This window comes from Thrips palmi, unplaced genomic scaffold (genome assembly GCF_012932325.1).
Source record: "Thrips palmi isolate BJ-2018 unplaced genomic scaffold, TpBJ-2018v1 HiC_scaffold_16, whole genome shotgun sequence".
Classification (NCBI taxonomy): Eukaryota; Metazoa; Arthropoda; class Insecta; order Thysanoptera; family Thripidae; genus Thrips; species Thrips palmi.
In genome coordinates, this window is record NW_023144625.1 from 4,815,756 (window position 1) to 4,839,505 (window position 23,750).

At 44.9% G+C, this 23,750-nt stretch overlaps 1 protein-coding gene and 1 long non-coding RNA gene across 3 annotated transcripts; one reads left to right on the forward strand and one right to left on the reverse strand.

Moving 5' to 3' along the window:
• Positions 1–334: 334 nt before the first annotated feature.
• Positions 335–23,263, reverse strand: LOC117642851. Of its 2 annotated transcripts, none has more exons than XM_034381445.1 (7): positions 23,108–23,263; positions 21,246–21,321; positions 8,154–8,320; positions 6,086–6,369; positions 4,187–4,359; positions 3,413–3,637; positions 335–2,006 (listed from the first exon to the last, which is right to left on the reverse strand). In XM_034381445.1, exons 1-7 carry the CDS (start codon positions 23,185–23,187, stop codon positions 1,731–1,733), a joined length of 1,281 nt encoding a protein of 426 aa, XP_034237336.1. In that variant the 5' UTR covers positions 23,188–23,263; the 3' UTR covers positions 335–1,730. The 2 variants fall into 2 exon arrangements, with proteins under 2 accessions (XP_034237336.1, XP_034237335.1); XM_034381444.1 differs by having other exon boundaries at positions 6,086–6,444.
• On the forward strand, positions 10,945–13,304 carry LOC117642854. Its single transcript, XR_004587596.1, has 6 exons — positions 10,945–11,226; positions 11,831–12,088; positions 12,193–12,381; positions 12,460–12,635; positions 12,717–12,783; positions 12,865–13,304. It is a non-coding gene; the product is annotated as an uncharacterized LOC117642854 (long non-coding RNA).
• Positions 23,264–23,750: the final 487 nt, after the last annotated feature.

Here is a 23,750-nt window from a genome sequence, read left to right on the forward strand (position 1 = left end):
GGAGTCGGAGTATCCAAACGCTCCAGGTGTTTTCGTTCTGCTGCTTGATTTTGGAAATGAATCCATTGTTTTAACCACTTATGATCTCGAATTACAGGCAGCTGGCACCATCGCCGGTTACGTGGTGGTTTTAGTTTCATTCGAGTAACTGTACTCCGCTCTTCAACTCGAGAGGAGAGAATAAATACTCACCAGTTGACTCGATTTGTGCACCTTAAAATCTGCGAGCCTTTATTTGTGAACCCTTAAGTTACGTGTGTGAAGCCAACCCAAGGCTGCTAGTTGGAACCCCTAACTTGAAACTTGCATGTCACTCATATGGTAATAAACGAAATTCGCACTATTTTCCCCTTGTTTTATTAGTATTCCTTCAATGTAAGAAATAAATTGAGCGTTCACACTAAATGTTTATGTAAAATTTTGTACGTGGTGATGCATAATTGATCCAGGAAGCGGAAGAAGGGGGTAAGTCGAGTTGAAACCGTGCACTTTTGCAAGGCCTTAACCTTGCAGGTGGGAGAACAGGTGGGGAATGTCATCTAAAAATAGATGCAAGAGGATGGGACTTATCGCACCACACTTATATTTGGACCAAATTTTCACTGATGTTTACTTGATAGACTGTTAAGAGGTCACTGAATCAACTCGACTTAAACCCTTCTTCCGCTTCCTGGATCAATTGTAAACCTGTGTACCGTCGTGCACAAAATTGTGCGTGAATTTGCATAAATTTATGCATCTTTACGCATGGTTTTATGCAAATTTCACGCATGCACAAAATCGTGCTAGTTGCACGTACAAAATCCTACCTAAACGTTTAGTGGCACTCAAGAAAGAATTGGCAAAGGTTGAAGTTGCCAAATGTGCCTTCGTCAGTTCACAAAAATTCTTCGTAGTTGACGATGAACTTTCTTGAATGTTCCAATAGTTAAGCCGAAAGATTCCAAAAGATCCTTCCGCAACATTCTTTCCGGATGCATTTTCCTACACTGGCAAAACTAAGGCGTAGTTCTAGGCCTTATTTTTATTTCAACTTCTTCAACTACGCTTGAAGACCTACCGCCCTTCTTGAAGCGTACAACTACTTCATACAACATTTCCCACATTGCACGAAGGAAATAGCGCAAGTACAACACAAAAGGTAGTTTCCTTCCATACTGCACTCTCAGACTCGTATTAACTTTTTTCTCTCCATTATTTACTTTTTATCCTTGCGTAGTTTTTTACGCAGCAATAATATGTAGTATTTGCTAAGTAACCATGTACATGTACAATGATGTTCACTATAAAGACTAAATCGTCATCGATAAGCGACTTTTTTTTAAAAAGTCATTTGCGTATTGACTGTTTCTCAATTAATTCGACAATTAATTTGTCAGTATAACGAGCAAAATCTTACATAGATATTGAGGAAATAATACCTTCTGTTAAAGTGTAAAATACTCTTTAACAAAAGAAAAAATGTCAATAACAGTCTGACAGTGTGCGAAGGTTTTCAACTTTATCATAGGATAAAAATACTTAAAAGATTCGTATTATGAAGAAACATTTTCTCGCATGCTTCCGCCGAATTCACTGTAGAAGGCTGATAGACATTAAAGTGCGTATCGCCGTGCATAAAGAAGGAGCGCATGAGCGCTGACAGGTTCAAGAAGGACGTGCAGACAGAACGCCTTACGAAAGGCGCAAAGCCTTATAGTTCCACCAGTGTACAGTCCGGAGGTCGAGTTTCACAGTGTAGCGTTGACGTGGGCCGCATGGGCTGCCACTCGTCGGTCCACCTCCTCCTCGGACGGCAGCCACCCCCACCGCACCACGTCCTCCACGAGGCCCTCCATGCGCGACTTGAACGTGGGCGTCACTCGGATCGGGAACGTCTTGGTCTTGTTCTCCGGGATGTTGAAGAAGTCTCGGACCTCGCTCACCACCTCAGGGCCCGCGAATACGCCGCAGTGGTAGAGCGGAGTCATGCACAGGCCGTACGTCGAGGCCGTAACCAGTTGGTCCTGCAGCATTCAATGCGTTTGCTCAAATTTAGCAGCTGCGAGCCATTTCAAGAAAAAGAAGTACGGTGTACTGAGTGCACTGTTATTCCAAACGCTAGGAATGTAGCACGTATACGCATGGTGCAATGCAGCTGAGATATCGCAACCTATTACGTGCAATGCCTCTGCACCTTACGTGCAATGCGTCCCGAAAATGCCTTATGCTAATGCATGGGCATGGGAAGGCATTGCACTTCATGTGCTATGAATGCTTTTGCATTGCACCGATTGACCCTGTATTCATAGCGTTTGGATTCTCAGTGTGCGCCTCCACGCTCCAAAAGCTATCCTTCATTTAGATCAGCACTGTGAAAATATTGGTTGTCGCTTAACACGATGACAAGACTTATTTCCTTTGAAAGAACGTCATGAGTGGACTTGACATAGTCGTGACGTCCCCGCCACTGGTGTAGGACCTTTGCTGACATTGTCATTAATTCGTAACATTTCAACGTCAGGCAAATTTCATCCACTACTATCACGGTGAAAACGGCTCCCGGTTTTCCTGGGTAGAGGTTATGTCCAGTGACTTCCCGAGAAAACCGGAAACCGCACTGGTATTTCTAATGAGACAAGTTTCGTACAATTTGCTGCGATTAAAGGGCTAATGTGTCTCCTCCCAATTATCGCATATGTGGCAGGAATAAAAAATTATTGCATTAAAAATGCAATAGGTCTCTTAGGTTTTGGCCGGTCTGGGCCCAGATTGTCACAGTTTTGGTGCGATAAAATGATAACTACGCTAATAAAGCGATAAATGCGCTAATGCAATGCAATAATTAATGCACTACAGTATTCTCCCGCATTAGGTCGGTTCGCAATAAGTCGTTTTGATGTGACGGCCCCCGCTTACGCACGGGGGTTTATGGCCCGGCGAGCTCGACCCTCGGGGATGATTGACAGGGGTCCTCCGTGCCGCCAGGTCAAAAACGCGCGAACCCGGGCGCTGACGGGACCCCGAACCGCAGTGCCGACCTGGCCAGGTAGCGTACACCCGTAAGGCGCCGGTCGGCACTGCGTTTCGGGCCACTCCAGTGTAGGACCCAAGGGCCGGCTAATTGTTTTATGGCCTCCCCGAGCTCGGAGCACTGCCGGAGCCCGGCCTTCGCACCATGTGCTGTTCGGTTTTCGTGTTCGTTATAGTCCGAGATCCGGTCCCGAGCCGTCGACCTATTGCGGGAGAATACTGTAATACAATAACTTTTTCATGGCGCTATTAATGCAATAAAAATGTTATTCCTTTTTAAATAAGTTCATTATTACACTTAAAAAATCAGTGCGGAAACCTTTTTTTTCTGTGTTGTCATAGAATGAGGACAAATGCCTGCTGGTGACCAATGCCGAAATGAAAATGATTTAGACCGCACCTGCAGCAGCTGCCACGGGTACACGGCGTCGGGGTCGGGGACGCCACACGCTTTGAGCACGGCCTGCACTTCGTCGTGGTAGCCTCGCAGCAGGGCGTCCCAGTGCTTGTCCCGCATGGGCTTGTCGGTGCAGACGAACAGGACGAGGACCACGTCGATGGCGGGGTTGCCGTGGAACACCATCTGGAAGTCGATGAGACGGCACTGCTTGACCGCGCCCGAGGCCTGCGAAAAAAAACAATAAAAACACATTTACTGCACTGTGAAAATTTGTTGTCACTTCATGACAAAAACTTCGATGACATTTTTCATCACTTTGAAATGATGACAATCTCGTCACAATTTGATGACATGTCCATCAAAGCTCCCATACTTATTACATGGGCGTGACAACAATGTCATCAATTGATTTGATAACATTGTTGTAAGGAAAATAAGCCTTGAAATTGTCATCAAGTGACGACTCAAATTTTCAGTGTTTACAGAAAAGAGAAGACACGAAACAATGAGCCATATTTGAACCGGTACACTGGTAAAACTAAAGCACTACACCGCCTCTGTTTTTCAAGCGTTATCCGTCCACGCTCCGAATCTTCCAAATCCACTTAATTGAGAACTTTTTCCCATATTCTACTTAAGCACCTATAAAAGTGTGCCTAATTCCTGTACAAATTGTGTCGGACGAAGACGGCGTCGCGAAATTTTCCATAATACGAAGGATTCGCTGTCACAACAATTCGTCGTAAGTCACTCAGAGTGATGACCTGTGCGTACCTTGTCGTACTGGAACAGCATGTTGTTGACGTGGCAGTCGGAGTGGATGAGGGTAAAGCCAGGTCCAGCGACAGGATCCATGAAAGCCCCGTTGTTAGACTCAAACGCGTCGAAGAGTTTCACAAGCCTCTTGTTGACTTCTGAACCCACGGGGAATTTGTCTTGAACCACATCTGCATTGAAAGAGAAACGGAGAAAGGATTACATCAACAATCGAGTGATGTTAGCAGCCACAAACTCAAAGCACTGCTAGGGAAATTGTACATTAGTTGTAGATGCTGAAATCTTTTTAAAATATGAAGCGAGAAGGTGAAAAATTAACCGGCCAACCTTATACAGGGTAAGAGAAGTGTACTTTTATACTTTTATATACTTTTTTATACATATATACTTTATATATACTTTGTATCATATATATATCTCCTTTATATCACTTATATACTTTATATACTTTATACTTATATACTTTTTTTATACTTTTATACTTTTTATACTTTTATAAAAGTCAAGACATCAGCTCCATAAGGGTTGTACTTTTCTTACCCAGTACTTTTCTTCCCCAACCTACCCCTATGCGCAAGAAGATCTTTGAAGAACAGTCAATTAAGTCTAAAGATGGTTCTTCGATTGGGTTCAGAAGGTGGCATGAGTCAAGTCTTCTCACGGTAAAAACGAAACCTGGGATTCTCAGGAGCCCTGTGTTATAAGGTATAGGAGTTTCCAGGAAACCTGGGATTCTCAGGAGCCCTGTGTTATAAGGTATAGGAGTGTCCAGGAGATTCCTGGGATTCCCAGGAAGCTGTCTGCGTGTCTGTGCGTGTCTGTGCGCACTACTCCTCCTGAACGGCTCGGCCGATCTGCCTGAGATTTTGCAGGGTCATTAGGTATGTTCTTGGCTCGCCACACACCAAAATTCAGCTTCCTATATCAATCCATTCAGTCATATTAGCAAAGAAAAACCACTTCAAAACGGCAGAAAAAAGGACAATTTTTAAGCAGTTTCAACTTTTTGTCAAGTTTCATGTCGTTTCCTATGTTTTTGAGGCTGCTGATGACGAAAATAGAACCCATTCGGACCCCCGACCCAAAGTTAAGTCCCATTACTGTAGATTTTCATGACCAAATGCTAATTTTTGAGGGGATCACGCCCATTTCTACGGTATGTCTAGCAAAGCAGCCTGCCAAAGGCAGGCTAGCGCCGCACACTGTTAAAAATCCACAATCACCTACAGTAATGCTGTTAAATAACAACAGTATTGTTTTGTGCCCGAACGGGAAACAGCACTTTCGTGGGTTACAAGGGTCTTGTTTGATAACAGCACGATGAAATCAACACAGATGTTGTGAAGACATCGTCGAAGACTCCAAAGAAGTATTTGTTTTCTTACAATCGAACTGTCAGAAAACAGCACCGAGGGCTACAACATGCTTGTAATTAAACAAGTCGTGTCGCTATCAAACTTAAAAGCATAAGTGCTGTTAATTTACAGCACTTTTTTAACAGTGAAGGGCCAAGGTAAGTGTATACGCCAGGCGTGGATTGTCGAAACTGGCGCAGCATCGCGAAGCCTGTTACGACAAGACACGGTCTGGCGTACACCTACCTTGTATTTCCAAGGTTTTTTTTTTCAGTGGAACCCATTTTGAAGAACGTAAGGTTTTCACCAGAACCTCCCCTCAAAACGCGTGGAAAGAAAGTTACTTGGGACCGCACGCTGAAAACCTTACGAAATATTTTAGCCTTTCGAAATAAAGTAGCTTAACAAAGTTTTTTTGAGCCTACCTGAGCTCAAAAAGAAAAAAGCTCGTAATTTACGAACTATTTCTTAGCATAACAAAGAAAATTAGTTTGTACGATGCATGTTCAAAATACTTTGGTAAGGTTTTAAGCGTGCTTACCTGGCGTTATTTTGATGCCTTTATAGAAGGGCATGACGCGCTCCCTGCTCTCCTCCGTGGGCCACGGGTTGTGCAGGCCCTTCCGCATGGCCTCGAAGGCGTCGGGCCGCAGCGCCTGCAGGGCCAGGCCCGCGCCGTGGAAGCGGGCGAGCTGCGCGAGGGCGAGGCGGCAGTGCGCCTCGTCCATCCGCACCGAGCGGTCCGCCACCACGAAGCCCTCGGGGCCCAGGTCCCCCAGCGTCACCATATCGGGGGACGTGCCGGGCTCGGACGTGTAATAGCACCTGCAAGCCACGGACCGATCCAAAACTTTGGGACTGAGGACAGGCGCGTCAGGGAACGGGCCGCTTCGGCGGCCACTGGAAGTTAATGATAGTAGGCAACCCGCATTACATTCCCCTATAGGTAGACAAAATAAACAATACCCTTCCCCCCTCGAGGGCCCCTTAAACAGCGCTTGATTGAAGAGAGAACAAGGTTGACTCTAACTCAGAGTGGGATTGCACTCTCATCTCAGGAACGTTACATCACGTGAGCATTGTGTCACCTTCGCTTGGATATGAATCGGCCAAAAATTAGCGTGTTCGCATTCAAACGAATGCGACATTTTGTCACGTTCGTTCCGACGTGATGTCACGTTCCTGTAATGAGTGTGTAGGAGAACAAAACCACCGTCGTTCTAAACACTGTTGATTACTCTACACACTGAAGTGTGTACTCAGTATTCGTCTACAGATGCATACTTGCAAGTACACACCTACAGATGCATACAGTACTTAGCTGAGTACACACTCTCAGCACGTTACTGACGTTATGCTCATTTTGTCAGTATTAAGGGGGGAGACTCGTCTTTAACACCATAATTTTAGCAAATTTCAGGCTTACATGAAAACTATTTCCAATAGATTTGAGGGTCAGTGGGGTTTTCCAATAAAAAGCTGGTTCTTTAAGGTTCATTTTGGAAAAAAAAGTTTGACTCTAGGCCTCATAACCTAGGATCTGTAATCTTTCTGCCAAACCTCGAAAATACGACAAAAATTCACTGCGCGCATGATTTTTGGAGAATGAGGCATCATATCATAAATGTCTTTGTTGCTCCTTCAAAAGGACTCCCGGCACTCTAGATTGAACTAGGATAATTGAAATAGGTGGTTCCTAAGTGCCTGAAACTTACATTTTAAGGTGTACGAAAGAAAGCATTCAAATTTAAACATTTCCATAACCGTTTTCGGCCACTTCCGCTTGTCCGATTGAAGATATCCTAGTTCAGACTGACGGCCTTATGGAGGTGAAACATTGGAAAAATTATGAAGTCAATACAATCAACGGTCTGGCTTAAATCGTGCGCGCAAGACCCAAAATATTGCAATTGAGTAAAATGGCTCCAAAGTTTGAACGGTCTAACCTATCCTGTGGAAAATAAATTACAAAATGTCGTCCTTTGGCCAAACGGTTTTGAATTTCAAAACCAGCCAGCCACCCAATTCAAGGGTTTGACACAAAGAATTCAAAAAACTCAAAAACAAAAATCTGATTTTTTGAAGGAGAATGACGAGTCTCCCCCCTTAATGCAAGTAATTTCGCAACTATAATACGTACTTTACCTTTTTTAGAGAACTACTTAGGAAATATTAAGTAATGTACTGGCAATTTGGTTTTGTACATAATTTTACCAAGGAAATTAGTCAATTATAAAAAAATACTAAGTATTATTGCTGTTTATACGAATACGTAATTAATGAGGGAAAAGTCAGTAACGTGCTGAGAGTGCACATCTACAGATGCATACTCAGCTATGCAGATGCATACTTGGATGAGTTGCAAGTAGGCATCTGTAGGCGCATACTGAGTACACACTTCAGTTTGTAGAATTTTTCCCGGCCTCATCTTGGCCTTATTCAGTGTGATGAGAGATTCCTTCCAAAATGCGCTGCAGGGGTAAGTTGGGGAAGAAAAGTACAAGTTAATCTTATATACAGAGCTTATATAAAGAGCTACAACTTGACTTTGAGCTATCCCTCTACCCGTGATTTCAACTTGAAAGACGCGCCATTCTGTCTTGGCTTACCTTGGCCAGGGCAAAGGGTCGCTGAATCCAGCTATTTTCGTCATGGCGGGGAGCACTGTTTTGTACATGTGACCTTCGGTGGCGTAGAACTGGCTATTCAGATCACCCGCCAAGACATCTATGGATGTTTTGCTGATGACAGAGAGACTCGGCTTCTGACGGTCTTCCTGCAAACCAAGCGGACCTTAACGCTTATTACACTCCATTAGATCAGGGTAAAGCGGAAGAAGGGAGTAAGGGAGGGTGGGGAACCATGACCACTTTTTTTTTGTGCCTCCCTCTACTCCACCGTGTGGTTCGAAAAGTTAAGTTTCCAGCATGAGGGGATTCATTGGACCTCCAAGGACCTCTTCCATCCATTGGAACTTGTCTGCAATGCACGCCAGGCTCAGAACACTTTGGAAAATAAAACGCAAAGTGGTCATGGCGCCCCACCTATGGGGTACCATGACCACCCCGTGGGGCACCATGACCATAGTAATTTTTTGGCCCAAAAAAGTGTACTTTCTACCAGTATTCTCATTGAAATTGTTTATATCGCTGCACTGTTTGCTCGTGGCGTTACATCTGTAATGACAAGTCGTTTGCCCCAGCGGAATGACTAGCCGTACGTCGGATCTGTACGGCGCACCATCCCTCCAGGGTGCACGGTTCGCTTGCCGTACGCTAGGGTATGACTTTTTCCCGACCCCCTCCACTGCCGACGCCAACCCCCCACCACTCTTCGATACTCCCCTGCAACAAGCAGCTATCTACGCTCACTGTCTCGATAACCGACTATCTACGCGCGCTCTCCCGACAACCGGCTATCTACACGGGCTGTCTGGATAACCGACTATCTGCTTTCTCCACCTCGCGAGATTGAATGCTTTTATTTATCCAACCAATTAAGTTGCCCTCGCAAAACCTTTACCAAAACTTGTCAAAAGTTTGTCAAAGCAAGATTAAGTATGGTTTAAACGGGTCGCTTTAAGTATCATGGAGAAAAATACTTCGTTATCCGACAACCCTAACCTCGCTACGATGTTGGATAGTCGGTTATCCAGACAGCCCATGTAGATAGCCGGTTGTCGGGAGAGCGCCCGTAGATAGTCGGTTATCGAGACAGTGAGCGTAGATAGCTGCTTGTTGCAGGGGGGTATCGTCTTGTCCTTACGTCTCAACCGTATGACCATACGTCTGAAACGTACGGTCTCTGGCAAAGGTCCGCAAAAGCTAACTCCATGCCCCCACGGGGTCTCGAACCCGTCACCTGCGGCCCGTGAGCCGCGCCGCCTGACCACCAGACCAACACGCTCCGTGAGGGGAGGCGACTCGGTTGTCTACCACACCCCGCTAGGGCGGCGGGTCCGGCGACGAGGCGCGGGCTCCGGGGAGGCGGGGCTAACCCCCACTCCGACCACGCCGCCCCCTCACCCTGCCCCTCTCCCCCCTGAGTCATACCGAGGCGTACGATCATACGCCAAAGCCATACGCCACCAGCCAGGGTATGACCATACATCTGAGACGCCTTACCCGCCGTACACGAGGGCCAAGGGTATGGCCATGCAAAATTTTGCGATAGAGGGTCATTACAAAAAAGTCATACCTTCCGGGCTCTGTAACGCTACAGATCTACAGTGTGTCCTTACCATCAGGCCAGTCATCTTAACTAAAAAACACTGTAAAAACCTTCGAAGTATCAAACGTTCTAAAATGCCTTAAAATGGACGGTTTAAAACAGTTAACGCTCTGAGGCTTTCAAATTTCACATCCAAAGCTATGACATGCGTTAACATTTTATGTTTGTCTTGCTAAGACGAATCCACATTCGTATGCAGATTTCAATTTGGTAAATTTTAAGAAAATTATCGCGGTTACTACACTGCAAACAAGTGAATTAAATGCTGTTTCTCATAATGCCAGAGCCATCTTGGTGCAAAGTAGCCACGGATCGCCTTCGCGGCCAACTTTTGCGGTTTGGAGCTCATTTAGTGCAAGAGAAACTACCATTTCAAGTCTCAGTTTCAGAACCATTCTTAATAATCCTGGTGATTCACGATTTGTGGTAAAACTATCTATTCTGCAGCAATTATTCAACCTTTATACATTTTCAGAAGCAAAAAGCAAATTTTCGACGAAAATAAATCATTATCAGGCCAAAATGTGAGAAACACTCAAATATGTATGGTCATGGTGCCCCACTAAAAAGTGGTCATGGCTCCCCACAATGCAGTTTACGACTCTAAGGCTCCCCGAGCAAGCAAAAAGCTACTTAGAATTAAATGTGATGTTGGATATTTTGCCGGAGAGCCGACATTTTGAGAAAAACCTAAGACATCGAACTTATCTCCTCAAATGTGAGAGTGAGAAAAAATATCTCAGATTTGAAAAACGCCCAATTTAGCCAAAACGCTGTAACAAAAATTTCGGCGGGGTGCTATGGTCGTACCCTTGAAGCTAGAAGGTAGGGCTCTGGCTGAAAATAGTTAGAGTTCTATTCTCTCGAAAGTCCGGTCCACTCAAAATACGCGCCTGGGACAGCGCGATGTCGCAGAGTTTTTGTCTGCGAGATTCGGATGTCGCAGGTCTCGCGCAGGTCGTGCTGCGCCCCGAGTCGCAGGCTCTGCCTGCGACGCACCTCGCAGGCAATCCTGGTAGAATGAGGGGAGCGGTAGCGAACCTAGCGGGCAGGGCTGGAACTATGGCCCCGTCCTTCCCCTCGCCCCCCGCCGCTACGCTCCGCCACGCCGAGGTAGGCACCCCACCGTACCCCCTACCCCTCAGCAGCCCTCAGCCGCGCCGCGCCACCGCATGGCTCCCCCTCCCCCGTAACGTCACGAGCGACTCGAGGGTCCTGCGCCCTGGCGGCCGGGTGCAGAACTTCCCCGCCGGGACGCACCGCACCGACACCGACGCGGACGCCTGCAAGACGGAAAAGAAGACGGACGCGCGTGTTGTATCCCAAAAGCGTTTAATCTGATTCTTTTTCCAAAATTGAAGAGCCGCAAAATCGTATTATTTGTGTTGTGATCATGGACGAACTGACCCGGCACAACTTGGGGTATGGAGAAATGTATTCCACTGTTCGCAGGTACGTAAAATTGGCGTCTCGGGGGCTACATAACCTCTGTGTGCGCTGGGCCCATGAGACCCGCTTGAGACGTTTGTGCAAATGTCTTGATTTTATGCTTGCTCATTGCTCTGGAGTACTCGTGTTCAACTCTGTGTGTAAATGTGCGCCTCGCAGAGCGGAGGGCTTTCCACGGGGATCGAGACGGGGATGGTGGATGGTGGCCGCGAACTGGTACTTGGGGCCGCGCCGAGCCGGCTCAGCGTGTGGAGTGTGGCGGCAGGCTGCTGCGACTGCGACGAGCCGAGTGCTCCGCGCGCCGAGCGCAGCCGAAGCCGGCCCGAGCCAAGGCAGGCCTGAGCCGAAGCAGGAGGCTCCAGTCTGATTCCGAGAAGCCCTTCTCGTCGCGCTGTCTCTCTCGCACCTATGCGAGGCGCCCATGAGTGGGAGAGAGACAGCGCGACGGAAACAAATCTTGGAATCGGTCTGCTGCCGTTCGTCGCTCTGTCTCTCTCGCACCTTTGCGAGTCACCGCATGCGTACGCGAGAGAAACGGAGTGACGAACCCAACTCTTTCGGCTGCAATTCTACTTAAGATGCTAATTTAAAATTAAATTTTCCACAGGAATCTGATCCGGATGGTTCTGAGACCCAAGGCCAGAGTGGTTCTGAGACCCAATTTTCTGACGCCCACAGCCAGAGGAGTTCTGAGAGCCAGTCTTCTGGGGCCCAAGACGAGGAAACTAGTGGCCCAGACATAAGTTCCCGGAACATTGAAGGAACCGAAGACAGCAACCCACTTTGAGTAAACAATAGAAAGAGGAAGGCTGCTCAGTCATTAGACGAAAACACAAGAGGTCCGGAAACATCACCTACGTCGAATGTAAGTTGATGCCTTTTTATCTGTCAATTTTGTTTTAAATTTCTCATTTTCCTGCCGTACTTAGGGCAATATGACTTGAAAGCTTGTTTCTTTTTTTCGTTCAGTCACAATCTTCGTTTGTGGAGCAGGTCCTCAATTGGGACAAGAGCAGAGGTGACAGGGTCACAGCCAACTATTTTGGGCCTAACGGAAAGAGAAAACCACAGAGCAATCAGTTCCTGGATGCCACTCGTCAAAACATCCCTGTGGATTTGATCATTCGTTATGAGTTTAGGGGGGGACTGCAATGCTGAGTAAGTAAAATAAATGCTAACATACTGCTTTAAAGCGCAATTGAAGTATTATTTTATGTCTGTTTACTTTCCTCGCAGCTTGTCTCCACACAGACTGATCCAAATCGCTGACTGCATTTTCGAGCATTTTACAAACGAAAAAAAGGGAAAGAGAGAACCACCGAGCTAACAGTTTCCTGGATGCCACTCCACTCGTCAAAACATCCCTGTGGATTTGATCATTCGTTATGAGTTTAGGGGGACTGCAATGCTTAGTGAGTAAAATAAATACTAACATACTGCTTTTAAGCGCAATTGAAGCACTATTGTTTTATGTCTATTTACTTTCCTTGCAGCTTGTCTCCAAACTGACTGATTTAATTTGCTGGCTGCATTTTGGAGCATTTTCCAAACGAAAAAAGGGTACGTCCAACACCACATTGCTCTTTGTTGACCTAAAATTTCTGCTATGTGGAGTTTATAATTTTGCACTTGTCGGAACAGGGTGATTACTACATTCCCTACAAAGCCATCAGAGTGGACAATATAGTGTTTCGGAAGAATCCTGCAAATCGCAAACTGCATCATAAGTACCAGAATCACGTGAAAGATGTGATCTCAGATGGAACTCGAGACAGACGCAGAAATAATAATAACTGAAGTACATTTTTGAAATGAATTGTTTTTAAATGTGTTACGTGTGTGTTTGTCATTACTGTTTCTTACGTGTTAAATTTGTTCATAATTTACATAAGTTCCTGCGTTACCATTATCTTATTTGTATAATTTTTCTCATAGCGTGTAGGATGTAGATCTTGAATGATAATCTTTCATTTTTTAAAAGAGTTCCTGTGTGTTCATCATAATTATTTCTTTTGTATTCAAATTGTACATAATTTCCACAAGTTCGCACGTTGCCATTGTCTTATTTGTATGAATATTCTCATGTAGGATGTAGGTTTTGATTGATGTACTTTCAAGCTTCCTTTGTACGTATTATCTGTGCGGGGTATAGGTCTTGAAACAATGCTTCTATTTCTAAATAAATTATTTTCAATAATTTGAGACATTTTTGGTTTGAAGGGTACCCTTTCCAGGGTGCCCTACCCAGCAGCACTGCCTGCCAATAATCCCAGCTGAAGCTGCTACACAAACGCAGCAGTACCTGAGAGAACGGGCAGAGTGACCTGTGCCGATGACGAAGCGTTGCCTGCGCGCTCTTGCAGAATAGGGTGCGACGCGCGCACAGCTTCACCTGCGAAACGGCGCAGGCCTTGCTGCAGGCAGAGCGCCGACGCGGCCCACTAGCAAGGATCCCATTGGCCGGCGGGAGCGGGCGCGGCGCACAGATCAAGTGATCCTATTGGCCGGCGGGAGCGGTGGTGGGGGGACTGCGCCGCCGGAGGTGGTGGGGACAGAGGCGGCTCTGTCGCAGCCTGGTCTGCGAGCGTCCTGCCTCGCAGGCCATGCCTGCGACAGAGTCGCAGGGGGTACCTGCGAGTTTGGGTCCGGGCAACACCTGCGACTTTTCGCAGGCCCAATTTTACAGTGTCGACCGGTTGCCGTCGGCAAAGTAGTTCCCGAGAGCGAGGGGGGTGATCATGGTGCCCCAGTGGTCATGGTGCCCCACCCTCCCTTATGTCGCTAATCCCCAATTTGAGATTATATTATTGGCTGAGCGATAGCGAAGCCTGTTACTCCAGTGCGGTTGAAAAGTTTTGTCTGTCTGTCGGTCTGTCTGTCTGCGTGTGTGTGTGCACTACTCCTCCTGAACGGCTCGGCCGATCTGGCTGAGATTTTGCAGGCTTATTAGGTATATTCTTGGCTCAGCACACGCGAAATTTCACTTCTGCTACGAATATTTTAATAATTGGCTGAGCGATAGCGAAGCCTGTTACTCCAGTGCGGTTGATAAGTTTTGTCTGTCTGTCTGTGTGTCTGTCTGTCTGTCTGTGTGTGTGTGTACACTACTCCTCCTGAACGGCTCGGCCGATCTAGCTGAGATTTCGCAGGGTTATTAGGTATATTCTTGGCTCAGCACACGCGAAATTTCACTCTCCTAGCTCAACTAGTTCAGTTTTTATAGCCGAAAAACACCTAAAAAACGGCGAAAATTCGAGTTTTCTGCAGGTAGATCACCTCTGTCTTGAAGAAAGGGTGGAGCCCCCCAGCCTCGACAAGTTAAAAAGCTACAAGGGTCAAGATCGTGTTATCTGTAGATGAAGCAACTCTTTCTAGAATTAAGGGGGGTCTGGGGGGCGGAGGCCCCCCCCCCCCCCCCAGCATGCAACACGTAAGAAGTAACCGACGATGGACAAGCCAATGCCTGCCGAAGGCAGGCTAGCGCCGTAAGGTAGGTACGCCAGGCGCGGATTGGAGGAACAGGCCGCGAGATATCGCGAAGCCTGTTACGACAAGACGCGGTCTGGCGTAAACCTACCTTGTACTATCATGGTGGGTGCCTGAGAATGGTTTGAACCATCACACTCTCTGGAATATAGGTAAACCTCGAGCAGTTTAAAAGATATCAACACAGGAAAAGGATATTATTCCATTGCCTTCAACATTCTGAGAGAGCCCCAACGCGACAAAATTGAACACAGTGGATTTTATAAGGTGGTCACGTGGATCTTCCCGTGTCATCACTGCCAGCGTTTTAAAAACAGAAAAATTAGATTTTAGGGGACACAAACAGGCTCTGCAAACTGAAGTGTTTACTCATTCATCTGCAGATGCATACTTGGAAGTAGGCCTACACACCTTCCGATACATACTTTGGCTGAGTACACACCTATAACGCAAGTATCTGTGGGTGTGTACTCAGCAGTATTCATCTGGAGATGTGTTCACTGAGAATCCAAACGCTATGAATAAAGCGACAATTGGTGCAATGCTTTTGCGTTGCACTTAAATCACAAAGCCTTCCCTTTCCCATGCATTAGCATAGGGTATTTGTCACGTTCGTTTGAGCATTGTGTCACATTCATTTGGCTGTGAATCAGCCAAAAATCAGCTTGACGTGACATTTTGTCACGTTCGTATCAACGTATTGTCACGTTTCTGGAATGGGAATGCGTATGGTGGATATCTCAGTGCATTGCACCATACGTGCAATATTCATGGCGTTTGGAATCTCAGTGTACTCAGCTAGTATGCATCTGGAGTTGTCTGACCAAAGCGAAAAAAAATGTCGTTGATCGACATTTTGCGACAATTTGCTGTAGAAGAACAAAATTCTTGTTGTGACCATTAACGATACAATTTGTATGCAAACAACATCTTTCGCCTTAATTAAAATAAACGATGAAAAACATTTCGAATCATCATCTAGTATTTTGCTATTTGAAGTCATAGATAAATTACCACTGTTACAAGTAGAACCATGAAAATTAAATCTAGCGACAAAAGTACTTGATCAATATTTGTCGCAGACAATACAAAATCTGTTTTGACTTACAATACTTGTTGGTTGACTAACAACAGGGGATTTTTCGCACGGTTCTCGGAACTCTCACAACATAGTTTCTAGACACGTGCCTGAGATAAGATTCCTACTCCTGTTTACCCACCCAATCGAGTGATATCATTCTAAAAATACAGATGGTCGTCATGAGTTATATTTAAACCACAACCGGTATCGCCAAGAAAGATCCTCATCGCAATTGCACAAGAATACCACGAAACAAGAGCACTTCAGCTCACGGTGTCTCACTCCAACCCTGCGCTAAGTCCTTTTATCTCATTTCGTTAGAAAATCCTATATCTCCGGCGACGAAAGAGAAGCAACTTTTTTCTTTGCTTTACCAATCATGTACCCGGACGACGAAGCGGTTCACTGTGGAAAGTATGTAGTCAAAAGGCGAACAGAAAGGGAGTTTTAATTATATAATGTTGAAACGAATGTGACAAAATCACTCCCATAAGTGAACCAGCCATAAATTACCTTACTCGCGCTGCTCGCTGGGGGCTCCGCCCCCAGACCCCCGCATATGTGGAGCGCGTGCCGAAGTATTTTCAGTAAGTCCGTGGTGACCGAAGGCAAATTTTCTAAGGAAGTAAATGTCCTGCTTCTTTGAAAGGTCTATTTAACCGCTTTTGACCATATAATAAGGCTACTTTAAATGCCCAAATAGATAGCTTGTATTGCATTGGCTACTGTGGCAGTCAATGGGTGCATACACACTGAAAAAAAAGTCTAGTAACGATAACCAGAATTCTGGTACCAAATACCAGACTGTCTGATAGAAGATAACTCAACTAGAATTCTGGTAAAAAATACTAAACTGTCTACTTAGCCTCAGTCTGGTAAACCGTACCAGGTTTATAGTTACCCTTACAATGCCGCCGGGTCCCCTTCTGGTAGTTTTTACCAAACATCCTGGTTAGTTCATGTGCTTGCAAAACTGAAGGAAGAAGTCCAAAATTTAAAAAAAAATATTTTTGTAGCATTGAAACCTGATGTGATGACGACTTCCTTCAAGAATCACCTCTAAATCGATTTTCCCCTCCTTCTCTCCTCCGGATTCGAACCGGGATCTCACACTTGTGAGCTGAGCACGTTACCACTGGGCCACCACGTCGCCTGTGGGTCGAGGGGATCCGCACCTGGTGACTCTCTTCGTGTCTGGCTCAGGGAAATACTCCCAGTGTTTCTTCCGGATTTAAGACTCCGAAAATAACGAAACCGGTTGCAGTTAACTTTTTGACACGCTAACATTTCAATTGAACCAAATGTTTCGAAGTTTTACGTATGGCGCCAATTACTGAACAGTCTAGTAAAATTTACTAGGATTATTAACCAGACACCTGGTAAATGTCACAACACCCGATCTGGTTACTTCAACTGATCATCTGGTAAGAGTTACTAGGATTCTCGTATGCGTAACTAATACTCGTTTAACTAGGATTGGTCTGGTACTTATAACCAGACTTTTTTTTCAGTGCAAGGTCCGGAAAATATTGAAGACTGCTTTGACAAGGATAGAGGTGAAAGGAAAAAACCCTTGGGTCTCTACGACCACTCCTTGACCCCAAACATTTCTTTGAGTGAGTAAGTGAGTGAGTGAGTCAGTCAGTCGGATTGGGGCTGTATAGATTCTTGATGATGATTGCCCAATTGCCGGTGGTGGGGTCCCGATTACGGCACAGTTTCGGAAATTCTCGACCAGACCTACCGATGAGGCGAATAAGAATTATTAGTCATTCGGTCTCCTTTTTAGAAGATTGAGTAGGTTTGCTCGGAAACAGTGAGAAATTTTCAACTTTTGAGATTTTTCTCAATTTTCCCATAAAATTTGGAATCGAATGGAAAAAACCGCAAGTCTCTACGACCACTCCACCCCAAACATTTCTATTAGTGAGTGAGTGAGTGAGTCAGTGAGTGAGTCAGTGAGTCAGTCGGATTGGGGCTTTATAGGTTCTTGATTGATGAGTGAGGGAGTCAGTCAGTCGGATTTTGGGGCTTTATAGCTTCTTGATTCTTGATGATGACAATTGATGATTGATTTTGAGTATGTTGCCGGTGACGGGGACCCGATTGCGGCACAGTTTCGGAAATATCTCGACCAGACCTACCGATGGGGCGAATAAAAATTTTCAGTCGGTCTGTCCCCTTTTTTGAAGATTGAGTGGATTTTGTTGAATTTAGGCCTATTTAATCGTTTTTGAGGATGTTGCCGGTGACGGGGACCCGATTGCGGCACAGTTTTGGAAATGTCTCGACCAGACCTACCGATGGGACGAATAAAAATTTTTAGTCGGTTGGTCCCTATTTTTGAAGATTGAGTGGACTTTGTTGAATTTAGGCCTATTTTTATATCGTTTGAGGATGTTGCCGGTGACGGGGACCCGATTGCGGCACAGTTTCGGAAATGTCTTGACCAGACCTACCGATGGGGCGAATAAAAATTTTTAGTCGGTCGGTCCCCTTTTTTGAAGATTGAGTGGATTTTGTTGAATTTAGGCCTATTTAATCGTTTTGAGGATGTTGCCGGTGACGGGGACCCGATTGCGGCACAGTTTCGGAAATGTCTCGACCAAACCTACCGGTGGGACGAATAAAAATTTTTAGTCGGTTGGTCCCTATTTTTGAAGATTGAGTGGATTTTGTTGAATTTAGGCATATTTTTATATCGTTTTGAGGATGTTGCCGGTGACGGGGACCCGATTGCGGCACAGTTTCGGAAATGTCTCGACCAGACCTACCGATGGGGCGAATAAAAATTTTTAGTCGGTCGGTCCCCTTTTTTGAAGATTGAATGGATTTTGTTGAATTTAGGCCTATTTAATCTTTTTTGAGTATGTTGCCGGTGACGGGGACCCGATTGCGGCACAGTTTCGGAAATGTCTCGACCAGACTTACCGATAAGGCGAATAAAAAATTTCAGTCGGTCGGTCCCCTTTTTTGAAGATTGAGTGGGTTTTGTTGAAATTTAGGCCTATTTAATCGTTTTGAGGATGTTGCCGGTGACGGGGACCCGATTGCGGCACAGTTTCGGAAATGTCTCGACCAGACCTACCGATGGGGCGAATAAAAATTTTTAGTCGGTCGGTCCCCTTTTTCGATGATTGAGTGGGTTTGCTCGGAAACTGTGAGGAATTTGGTCCGCTTTTTTAAAGATTAAGTAAGTTTGCTCGGAAACGGTTAAGAATTTTCAACTTTTGGGATTTTTCCCAATTTTCCCATAAAATATGGAATCGAATGGAAAAAACCGCATGTCTCTACGACCACTCCTTGACCCCAAACATTTCTATGAGTGAGTGAGTGAGTCAGTCAGTGAGTCAGTCGGATTGGGGCTATATAGGTTCTTGATTGATGATTTTGAGGACGTTGCCGGTGACGGGGACCCGATTGCGGCACAGTTTCGGAAATGTCTCGACCAGACCTACTGAGAGGGCGAATAAAAATTTTCAGTCGATCGGTCCCCTTTTTTGAAGATTGAGTGGATTTTGTTGAATTTAGGCCTATTTTATAGTTTTTGAGGATGTTGCCGGTGACGGGGACCTGATTGCGGCACAGTTTCGGATATGGCTCGACCAGACCTACCGATGGGGCGAATAAAAATTTTTAGTCGGTCGGTCCCCTTTTTTGAAGATTGAGTAGGTTTGCTCGGAAACGGTGAGAAATTCGTTCCCCTCTTCTGAAGATAAAGTAGGTTTGCTCGGAAACGGTGAGGAATTTTCAACTTTTGGGATTTTTCCCAATCTAACCATAAAATTTGGAATCGAATGGAAAAAACCGCAAGTCTCTACGACCACTCCTTGACCCCAAACATTTCTATGAGTGAGTCAGTGAGTGAGTGAGTCAGTCGGATTGGGGCTTTATAGGTTCTTGATAGGTTCTTGATGAGTGAGTGAGTCAGTCGGATTGGGGCTTTATAGGTTCTTGATTGATGATTTTGAGGACGTTGCCGGTGACGGGGACCCGATTGCGGCACAGTTTAGGAAATGTCTCGACCAGACCTACCGATAGGGCGAATAAAAATTTTCAGTTGGTCGGTCCCCTTTTTTGAAAATTGAGTGGATTTTGTTGAATTTAGGCCTACTTTATAGTTTTTGGGGATGTTGCCGGTGACGGGGACCCGATTGCGGCACAGTTTCGGAAATGTCTCGACCAGACCTACCGATGGGGCGAATAAAAATTTTTAGTCGGTCCCCTTTTTTGAAGATTGAGTAGGTTTTCTCGGAAACGGTGAGAAATTTGTTCCCCTTTTCTGAAGATAAAGAAGGTTTGCTCGGAAACGGTGAGGAATTTTCATCTTTTGGGATTTTTCCCAATCTAACCATAAAATTTGGAATCGAATGGAAAAAACCGCAAGTCTCTACGACCACTCCACCCCAAACATTTCTATTAGTGAGTGAGTGAGTGAGTCAGTGAGTGAGTCAGTGAGTCAGTCGGATTGGGGCTTTATAGGTTCTTGATTGATGAGTGAGGGAGTCAGTCAGTCGGATTTTGGGGCTTTATAGCTTCTTGATTCTTGATGATGACAATTGATGATTGATTTTGAGTATGTTGCCGGTGACGGGGACCCGATTGCGGCACAGTTTCGGAAATGTCTCGACCAGACCTACCGATGGGGCGAATAAAAATTTTTAGTCGGTCAGTCCCCTTTTTTGAAGATTGAGTGGATTTTGTTGAATTTAGGCCTATTTAATCGTTTCTTGAGGATGTTGCCAGTGACGGAGACCGGATTGCGGCACAGATTCGGAAATGTCTCGACCAGACCTACCGATGGGGTGAATAAAAATTTCTAGTCGGTCGGTCCCCTTTTTTGAAGATTGAGTAGGTTTGCTCGGAAACGGTGAGAAATTTGTTCCCCTTTTTTGTAGATAAAGTAGGTTTTCTCGGAAACGGTAAGGAAGTTTCGACTTTTGGGATTTTTCCCAATTTTCCCATAAAATTTGGAATCGAATGGAAAAAACCGCAAGTCTCTACGACCACTCCTTCACCCCAAACATTTCTATGAGTCAGTGAGTCAGTGAGTCAGTCAGTGAGTCAGTCGGATTGGGGCTTTATAGGTTCTTGATTCACATTAAAATGAATATATCACATTTTAAAGAAACGTAACATTTCGTCAACGTGATGTAACGCTCCTGCGATAAAGTGTGATCAACTATCGAGAAACTTTTACATTCGATAAAGCGTTTTGATTCGTTAGCTTTGATTATATCGGCAAATTTTGAACAGTCGGAATTTTATCGGTGCCATTCATGAAGTCAGAAATAATGGGATTACGATTGGTACGCATTTTTGACCCTTACTGTCAACACACCGCCAAAAACTATGGGGCACGTGTATTTCTTGCGCATATCGCATAAGAGCGTCAACTTAGACACCAGCACACTTGCGTCTTCCTGAAATTTTTCCTTTACCATGGGGTACTTACCTTGTCCGTGATGGTTACGCGATGTACGAGGCTTGTAAATCCGTCTGGTGGAGTGTCATCTGAGTCAAAATGGAACCTGAAAATGTAAAAGTTGTTTGTTTTCACCGGTTATTCAGGTAGCTATGTCAATGTTTCAACGTGACTGTGAAATGAACTAGAGCCATGAATATAGGTCAATTACAAGATAGAAATTTCATTAAGACACTTTTAGGAACTGGCAAAAAATTTAAATCTCGTTTTCTTTTTTTTTAAATTAACTGTAGTTACAATGGATCTATGATCATGGTTGTAGTTCATTCCATAGCGCGTTAAATTTACTACATTTTGGCGGGGATTTGCGATTTCTCCATTTAAGCGCGCAGTGCGACATTCGGTAGTTTCATTTACGACGAAACGTTGTTTGGCAACTGCTCCGCTTGGCGCCATTGTTGACTGAAAATGCTTCTATTGTTGCGCACTTTACACTTTAAAGTTTGAACGTGCAACTTTTCGGTTACAAGCAATCGCGTTTTTAGGTTTTTTTTTTTTTTCAGTTTCTGTCACTGGTCACATAAAGGCATAAAAAGAACGCCCTTAGGTTGTGAATTGGTATAGGACCTCCAGGCAAAATTTTAATGCCCATTCGAAGGAGGGGTGTGAATCGTTTACGCCCTTCGGGGCGTACACAATGGCATTGCATAATTGTAATGCCCTTGTTTCACAACCGGTGTTGAGGTCCTTGTGTATCGAATGAATACACTGATAAAAATTTTGTTGTAACTTAGCGACACATTTATCGCTAACTTTTTTAGCGACAAGATTTGTTGTGGAACGAATAGCTTGTTAAACCGTAGTCGTATTGGAACTAAGAGATAATTTCACAAAGACTAACTTGCAATAACGCACCAACAATAATACATCTACGACAAGTATTGAAAGTCCAAAAGAAATTTTGCTATGTCTGCGACAAAATTCATAGAGTACTTTTGTCGCTTAATTTATCTTGCATGGTTTTTTTTAACAATAGTAATTTCCCTATGACTTAGAACAACAAAATAGATGATTATTCATAATATGCTTTAATTGAGCAGATAATTGCAAAAGATTTTGTTTCCACACAAATTGTATCGTAAAGAGGGGTAAGAAGAATTTTCTTCTTCAACGACAAAATGTCGCTTACTAGACTCAACGACATTTGTTTCGCTTTGGTTCATGATGAAATTCTATGTTTTAGAACGACTAAATTATCACTCATCTGATTGTTTCTGTACAACCATTTTTTAACAGTGTAGTCTTAAAGAAGTGTGACCGCTGGAACGCTGATCATACTGTTTTGATTGTATCAATCCAAGGTTTGCCTGGATCTCTGTTGAAGTGCGCAAGCCTGGGAATAAAAGTTTTCATCCCAAGAATCAATCATTTTCCTAACCAAGCTTTATGTTTACTCTTTTAGACGGAAGCAATCTTTATTTGACAACAGTCCTTGACTGACTACAATTTACCGTTATGCGCAGAAGCGCTCGATGAAACAAACACGCTCCCAACCGAAAACGAGGTTATTCTTACTGAAAATTTTAGTTGTTCCTTGACGACCATTCATGGTCTCTCCTATGGAATGAGTGAAGGAACTTGGATGAAAATACCACCAAATTCTGATGAAACTATCATCATTTGTAAGTGAAGAAAATGCTATGGACTTTCTCGTAATAGAGCGACGTGAAATTTTCACAGTGTGTGATGACTTATTAATACTTTATTCGTGATTCTTGCAGTAACAATCGCTAAGAACGCCGGTGTTTCGAGCGTTTTTTTCGAAAGGGGCCGTAACAAAGAATAACTCAATCGGACCTGCACCAAATTCGGGGAACACTTTTGAATCTTACCCAGGCTTTTTAAAGCCCTCATTTGCGGCGATTTCCGCGAGGGCTTTGTTGAGAGCGACTGTCACTGCTGCTGCCGACATGGTTGTGAGCCTACTGCCTCGAGCTCATACCGCTCCGCCCTATATGTGCTTTACGTTTCAGCGCTTTACTATCGAGACACTATTATCAGGATTCGTATTTTTCCCGGCTGTATTTCGCTCTGGTTGCACCACGGAACGGGTCAGGGTCAGGCCCCGCTTTTATCAGATCTAATCTCATGCCTTTAACTCGTACTTCCCGGGATAGAAACAGTGATAACACACTCCTGAGCGCAGGCAGAGAAGGGCAGGGTCGACATGCCCGCGAAATTGGTTTGATCACTTGGCGGACAAGCTTAAGGTGCACACAGTGGCTCTGAGTTAAGAGGAGCCATGCAGGGGCAAAATGCGATGTTTTGCCTCCGTCACCGCCCTGCATGCGCGCCTGTGCTTTGAGCAAGGTACGAACTACACTGAGATTCCAAACGCTATGGATATAGAACGTATGGTGCAATGCAGTGAGATATAGCACCTTACGTGCAGTGCGTCCCGAAAAAGTCCAAATGCTGATGCGTAGAATGGAATTTGAGGGAGGGGGGCTGCACTTCATGTGCAATGCTTTTGCA

Coding starts and splice junctions, on each gene's coding strand:
- LOC117642851 (XM_034381444.1), bottom strand. CDS start 23,187: ATGTCGGCAGCAGCAGTGACAGTCGCTCTCAACAAAGCCCTCGCGGAA. Junction 8,321..21,245: donor GCGTAACCATCACGGACAAG/GTAAGTACCCCA, acceptor CTTGGTTTGCAG/GAAGACCGTCAGAAGCCGAG. Junction 3,638..4,186: donor TGCTGTTCCAGTACGACAAG/GTACGCACAGGT, acceptor TTTTTTTCGCAG/GCCTCGGGCGCGGTCAAGCA.